The sequence below is a fragment of the Mus caroli genome, chromosome X (genome assembly GCF_900094665.2).
Source record: "Mus caroli chromosome X, CAROLI_EIJ_v1.1, whole genome shotgun sequence".
Lineage (NCBI taxonomy): Eukaryota > Metazoa > Chordata > Mammalia > Rodentia > Muridae > Mus > Mus caroli.
In genome coordinates this window covers 100,040,463-100,048,374 of record NC_034589.1, presented here as the reverse complement: position 1 = coordinate 100,048,374, position 7,912 = coordinate 100,040,463, and the positions used below count along the sequence as shown (strand labels likewise).

Sequence of the window (7,912 nt, the reverse complement as noted above, 5' to 3'; positions counted from 1 at the left end):
AGCAACCACATGGTGGCTCACAACCATCTGTAATGGGATCTGATGCCCTCTTCTGGTGTGTCTGAAGACAGCTACAGTGTACTCATATACATAAAATGAATAAATCTTTTTTTAAAAAAAGTTCTATCGGGCAGTGGTGGCCCATGCCTTTAATCCTAGCATTTGGGAGGCAGAGGCAGGTGGATTTCTGAGTTCAAGTCCAGCCTGTTCTACAGAGAGTTCCAGAGCAGCCAGGGCTACACAGAGAAACCCTGTCTTGAAAAACCAAACAAAAATAAATAAATGTCCCAAGTTTTTTGTTTTTGTTTTTGTCTTTTTTCTTTTTTGAGACAGTGTCTCAACTATGTAGAGCCTGACTAGCCTGGATCACTGCAATGTGATCCTCCCTGCCTTCCTGCCTCAGGAGTACTGAGATTGAACGTATATGCTACCACACCCAGCTTAAATTTTATCAAACAGAGGCAGAGGCAGAAGCAGAGGCAGAGGCAGAGGCAGAGGCAGAGGCAGAGGCAGAGGCAGAGGCAGAGGCAGAGGCAGAGGCAGGCGGATTTCTGAGGTCGAGGCCAACTTGGTCTACAGAGTGAGTTCCAGGACAGACAGGGCTACACAGAGAAGCCCTACCTCGAAAAAAAAAACCAAAAAAAAAAAAAAAAATCAAACAGCATTAACATAGTTATAAATCTTGAAAACTATTTCTAGTAAATAGAATATGAAATTCCTATCAGATAAACTGCTAAAAGCAACAGAAATTCCATGTTCTGCTTATTAAAACCATCTTCTGACGGCTGGAGAAATGGCTCAGCAGCTAAGAGCACTGACTGCTCTTCCAGAGGTTCTGAGTTCATATTCCAGCAAACAGATCACAACCATCTGTAATAGGATCTGACACCCTCTTCTGGTGTGTCTGAAGACAGGTGTAGTGTACTTATGTATTATAAATATTTTTTTAAAAAAACATCTTTTGCTTATTAAAACATCATAAATTATATAGACTTCAGCTCTTAAAAAAAGGAATGGAACCTGTGATATAATTAACATTTTGTTTAGTTTACACCTTAAACAGGAAATTCATTGCAATATACTAAACTCAGGACAATCCTCAAACCTAAAGGTTATATAATATTGCTATAATTACAGAAAAACAACAGGAGAGGCCGATGAGCATCAAAGCTTATCACTTTAAACCCACGACTAACAGACAGCCTTTATTTCTTCAGCAACAGTTAAGTTATTAGGAAGCATGACAGATCCTAAGGATTAAAGATTATGCTGAAAATTTAGCACCTAATTCAGATGAATATGCCATACAGTGTAAGGAGGTAGTAGTCTTTAGCAAACCTAGTTCATACAGGATCATTACAGGATCATTATCCCTTTGGGTTTGGTGACAGTCCAGTCTCTAAGCAGAAGGGAGTTAATGACAATTTCAAATTACCATGAGGGAGAGAGCACTAAGCACAACCTATATGGCCAATGACCCAGTGGGCTCCTAAAACAGCTCTGTGGTTATTTCTTCATTCTCTGTAATTTCAGCTTACTATAAAGGTGCCTTCCTGATCATAAATTTCCCTCATACCACCTCATAGTGTAAAAAGCCATTTTAAGAGACAATACAGCTTAAATAAATGAGAAGTCACCATGCTTGGCTTCATTTACAAAGAAAGAAAACAAAACCTAGAATGAAGGTTAAGGTACTTTATTTCTTTATTTGTTCTTCAATCTGCCATAGTATAATGAGTACATGATTCTTTGACTTGGCATTCACTTATGAGTTGGTTTTAAACAATTCCTTGATTATTGTACCAGCTGGCACAACTACTGATCTCTCCATTCCTTTGGGGTGACTCTGCCAACAGGGGACATGTTCCATTCTATTCCAATTTGTGTGGCTGTCTGTAAGAATTAAAAGGCTGTCAGTTATACATATTTAAACCACAGTACATCCTCAACTTGGAAACTATATCTTCAAAATTACAAAGAAATTTTGTCTGCTCCTTAGTTTAACAATAAACAGCAACTCACCCAGGATATAGTGCTTTACATGGCCATCAAAGCAAACTGCTGTCCATTCTGAGCTGAAGGAAATGTTCTAAATCTACACTGTCCAATATAGGAGTCACTGGCCACATCTGGCTGTTAAGTGCTTGGAATGTCTGATGGCACACACATCTAATCCCAGCACTCAGGAGGCAGAGGCAAGCAATTCTGAGTTTGAGGGCACCCTGGTCTACAGCATGAGTTCCAGGACAGCTTAGACTATACAGAGAAACCCTGTCTCCAACTACCCCCAAACCCAAAAACAGTACAGGGAATGTGGCTAGAAAACTGAAGAAATGAATTTTGAAATTGTTCTTAAATCAAAACTATATTTTAGAGCTGGAGAGATGGCTCAGAAGTTAAAAGCACTGACTGCTCTTCCAGAGGTCCTGATTTCAATTCCCAGCAACCACATGGTGGCTCACAACCACCTGTAATAGGATCTGAAGTCCTCTTCTGATGTGTCTGAAGGCAGCTACAGTGCACTCGTATACGTAAAATGAATAAATGCTTTTTAAAAAAAACATATTTTACATTTTTCTCTCCCTCTAAAATATTGCTTCTATCAAGCACAACTACCTAAGAGAATTCATTTATTTCAGTATCTGACAAGGCAAAAGTACAGATCATTAAAGGTACATGAATATGCTTAGCTACAGAAGACCATGGGTTCAATCCTCAGAACTAATATTAATAGTATATTTCATTTCAAGCAAGGGTTGAATTATCCCTTTTGTTTTATTGAGCCAGGTTTGGTTCAATGTGGCCTAGGGTTACCTTAGACTTGTTATGTAGCAAAGATGTCCCTAAATTCTTGATCTTCCTGTATCTCTACTGTTGGGATTACAGATGTGTGCCACCTCATATAGCCATCTGTATCATTTACACAGAAATATATTTATTAAAATTCCAAAATCACGACTTTTAACCAGAAAATAACTAGAAAATAAGTTGTTAGACAACAGATGTAGAACCCTAAAATATGGAAACAAGGTATATTTCATCTATCAAGAAAATTACATTTGAGTTTTGGGGGTTGTTTGCTTTGAGACAAAAAGTCTGCTATGTAGCCTCAGCAGACCTGAGGCTTGCTATAGCTCTAGCTGCTCTTACTATTCTTTCGGTCTATCTGCCTCAACCCCCCAAGTGCTGGCATTGCAGCTGTGTATCTCCAACCAGACTGGCTTGTGCCTCAGCTTTGACTACAGAATTTTAGAAGGAAATCCAGTCACTGAAGTATATCTAGGAAGGTGACTCAAAATATCAAAATCCAGGAATTATACAACGAAAAACCTGGCCAACTTATCTATAGATTTTTTTCATCATAATAAAGATACCATGGCAATGTTGTTGCTGTGAATTGAACCCAGGGTCCTGTCAATGTTAATCATGTACTTTATAACCTATGACAGCAATCTTTTAGCTGATGTCATATGGAAATATGATGAGTCAGAATTTCTCTACTGCAATGAACTGATGTACAAATTTCGAAAGGGAATATATTTAACTCAAAATTAGAATGTTCTAACTGTTTTAGAGGTAAGCTCTCACTATGTACATTATATAGCCCAGGCTAACCTCATACTTGCAGACATATACCACCATGCTTGGGCTCCACAAGTAAGATTCTTCTTACAGTTACACAAGACAGAAAAGGGCTGCCTTGCAATCCAACAAAAACTTTGTTACTGGAAACATTAAGAGGATGAATGAATGCTGAATGCAAAGGAAGACACACACATTGGGTGGATGATCAGATAGTCTTTCCAATCCTTCCTTAACTAGAAATTTAACATTTTCAATACATAGACTAGATGAGACTAAAACATGTCTAAATTTAAAAACACTGAGCCTGAGATTATAGCTCAATGACAGAGCACTTGCCTAACATGTGTGATACCTTGAGTTCAATCCCTAGAACTGCAGAAGAAATAATCAACTAATAGTACTTACATATGTCCATGTAGAAACACAGAAGATGGCTCCACCTGCTAATATAGCATTCCCATATTTGTCATGGAAACTAGGCGTCCTCTTCTGGTGGCTCTGCCTTGCCACCACTTGCTGAATGCTTCGAACTTAGAAAAGAACACAGAAGTACATGGATCAGTTATCAAAATAAAAACACACAACTGCCAATACGGAAAGCAAAGGTAGTGAACTCTACAGACTACTAAATGTTAACCACAAGAACAAATGGTTGGGTGGTAGTGGCGCACATCTTTAATCCCAGCACTTGAGAGGCAGAGGCAGGCAGATTTCTGTGTTGAAGACCAGCCTGGTTAGAAGCCAATTCTAAGACAGACAGGGCTACACAGAGAAACCCTGTCTCTAAAAAAAAAATCCAAAACAAAAACAAAGAAAGAACGAACAGAAGGTTAGACAGACGGACAGACAAGTAAGCACCTTCTCAAGTGCTGTGAAAGTAAAACCAACTGCCAGGCTCACACCTGAAGGCTTAGCCCTTGGGGAACTGAGATAGGAGAACTGCTGCAAGTGCAAGGCCAAACTGGGCTAGACAGTGAATTCTAGGCTACCCTGATCTCCAGTTAATGACTCCAACTCAAAAAAATAAACAAATATGAGGACTAGAAAGATGACTCAGTGGTTAAGAACATTGACTGCTCTTCTAGGGGTCCTGAGTTCACTTCCCAGCAACCACATGGTGGCTCACAACCATCTGTAATTGGATCTGATATCCTCTTCTGGTGTGTCTGAAGACAACTACAATGTACTTACATACATAAATCTTTAAAAAACGAAATAAAATGATAAAGTGGCACACGGACAGAAACATTTAAAAATACAATAAAATGTTGACACATGATGGTAAATGTTCTTCATACCAATTCTCATTTTTTTCTGCATTACTGAAAATTTTCACAGCAAAAATAAAAATCAAATGTTTATCACCTTAAAATTATGCCCCCAAACTATGGTAAGCAGGATTTTAAAATATTTGGTAAAGAATAAGGTTTTTGACTATATAATACGAGTATATAAGCAGGCAAGCACGTGGAAGGTGGAAGCAGGAGGATCAGGAGTCAGCCTCAAAAAACAGAGTAGAAAAAAATGTTAGGGCTGGTGAGATGGCTCAGTGGGTAAGAGCACCCGACTGCTCTTCCGAAGGTCCAGAGTTCAAATCCCAGCAACCACATGGTGGCTCACAACCATCCACAACGAGATCTGGCACCCTCTTCTGGAGTGTCTGAAGACAGCTACAGTGTACTTACATATAATAAATAAATAAATCTTTAAAAAAAATGTTATAATAGAGATTTTATCATCAGGTAATTTCTAGCCTAGAAGCGAGTATTATATGTGAAGACATGATCTCTGTTGTACAAGAAAGTAGAATTAACTCAGCATTTAGGCAAGTAGGATTTGTAAGTGGGTAGGGGTGCAGGGCGGAGGGAGAGTATAGGGAACTTTCAGGATAGCATTTGAAATGTATATAAAGAAAATATCTAATAAGAAATAAATTAATTAGAAAAAGAAAAATGGAATATCGACAGAGATAGATAGATCTACTGTACCAGAGAGCCAATCAAGTTTGGATGAAGAACAAGGTTATAAAGGTAGCTTAGTAAGGAATAAAACTCGAAAGAAGTGGTAAATACCAAGAAATCAATAGGTTTTTTTTTTCTTCAAATCTAGACACCACCTCCTTATTATTTTAAAGGTCTTTACTGTGTGTCTTTTCTTAAAGATTTATTTATTATATGTAAGTACACGGTAGCTGTCTTCAGACACACCAGAGGAGGGCGCCAGATCTCATTACAGATGGTTGTGAGCTACCATGTGGTTGCTGGGATTTGAACTCAGGACCTTCTGAAGAGTAGTTGGTGTTCTTAACCGCTGAGCCACTTCTCTAGTCCCTGTTTTAAAGGTCTTTAAAGGTACTTACAGACACAGAGGAAAAACCAATGTTGAATTGAGGTGCAGCGGTTTATAGCTGTTCTCTCAGTACTTGGGAGGCTAAGGTTGAAAACTATACTCAATTTTCATACCTGGCTGGGCTGCAGGGTGAGACAAACTGCTGTTCTCTCAATAATGTTTCTGGCTGGGGAGAGCCTGGATTCTGTGGCAAAGCTTTGGGTTCAAATTCTATCAAATCCTCCCTCACCCCCCAAAACAAACAACACCAACAACACAAGCATCAATGGTCTCTACATGGTATAATCCTAATAATTCCTTAACCATTATATTAGCTGTTTTACTTACCGTTCCACTTTCACCTTTAACCAGCCACACCCAGGGAAATGTAGCGGGATTGGTGTAGTGCTTGCTAACACTTCAGAAGCAAACACAATTAGGTCTATAAAGGTGGGAAGGACTTTCAAGCCCAGCACTTGGGAAATGGAGGCCAAGGATCAGGAGTTAAAGACATCCTTGGCTACGAATTAAAATGGCAGGCCAACCTAGTGTACCTGAGACCCTCCCTCAGAAAACAGCCACAACCGGAATAAGCAAATTCGTAAACATTCCATAATCAATTCTGCTCCAGAACATTTAAAAGGGTGAGTATGAGAAATAGAAACACAACAAAATAAACTAAAAAATAATCTTTTTGCCTGGTCTCCAGAGCAAGTTCCAGGTCAGCCAGGCTACACAAAGAAACCCTGTCTCAAAAAAAAAAAATGACAAAAAAAAACTTTTCCTACAGTATTTGTAAAGTCCCTAAGTCACTTAAAGATCAAAGATCAAAAAAATTGAGATTACCAAACAACTGTTGTTTCAACACTCTGATTTAACAAGTGGTCTCCCCTCTATACCAAAATAAAACAAAACAAAAACAAACAAAAAACCCACCCAGTTTAGTGGCCAGAGATTGGTTAGTGATCTTCGACATAGGTATTACTTACGAACCTGTTTTACAAAAACAAGTGTATAACGCTAAATCATTTCTCCAAAGTGAAAGAAATAATAAGCACAGCTTGTAGCAGATGAAAGATCAGTTGGGCTCCTTTTTGTTTTTTCAATTATTCCCAAAGTACTTCAGTACTTAGAACACAGCATTTATCTAAAGGTAAAATAAAACTAAATCCACGGCTAGAAAAGCAAGTAAGTATTGTGTAAGGTCACCTTCATTCACATTACTGAAGGTCACCTTCAGGGGAAAGCAATTGCAAAAATGAATTTTTTTCTTTCCAGTCCAGTGTATTTTCCATATATACTGCTAGTCTCAAATTTCCACGTACCTGCCTAACTTTAAAGCAGGAAAAAAAATGACCATGATTGTTTTCGCTTTAGTTATTATTCCGTTAATAATCTACAGATGACTTCTCCAAAGCTGCCAGGGTTAAGGTTTTCAACCCCTTGCTATGAATCCAGATGCGGTAGATTTAGTTTCCTACAACCGTTATTATAGGAGATCAGTTCTTCTACGAAAATACACTCCCAGAGCTAAAATTTAGATCATCGCTAAAAGAGCAAGGTGTCCGCCAAAGCGTTCTTCCTGGAAATCATAACATAATTCTTCCTGGAGAATGCATAACGAGGTTAGGAACACAAGGACAGGATGATAAAGCCACTGTCACAGCTACCTCTGTTATGGCTAGCTTCCCTTCCCAGTGACTGGAGACCACGCAGGGGACCATGCACCTAGAATTAAAACCGCAGGATTTGGGGCGGAGGAAAAGGGCAGAAGAGCACGAGGACAGCCGGATCCCGGGTGTTGTAAAGAACTCGCCCACATTCTCTGCTCACCTTGGAGACGGCTTAATGCGTTTTTGGCTAAGGGCAACATCGCGGAGACAAAGATGGAACTGCGGCGACTATGCTGCTGCCTTGGTGCAAATTCACCCCAGCTACCCTTGCGAAGAGTCCTGAAAAACAAAATGGCTTTCAGCAGGGAGTCCGAACGAGAATTGGT

At 39.2% G+C, this 7,912-nt stretch overlaps 1 protein-coding gene across 1 annotated transcript; it reads right to left on the bottom strand.

Moving 5' to 3' along the window:
* Nucleotides 1-1,680: 1,680 nt before the first annotated feature.
* LOC110286765 (cytochrome c oxidase subunit 7B, mitochondrial) lies at nt 1,681-7,912 on the bottom strand. Its single transcript, XM_021153343.2, has 3 exons — nt 7,747-7,912; nt 3,991-4,115; nt 1,681-1,893 (listed from the first exon to the last, which is right to left on the bottom strand). Exons 1-3 carry the CDS (start codon nt 7,784-7,786, stop codon nt 1,816-1,818), a joined length of 243 nt encoding a protein of 80 aa, XP_021009002.1. The 5' UTR covers nt 7,787-7,912; the 3' UTR covers nt 1,681-1,815.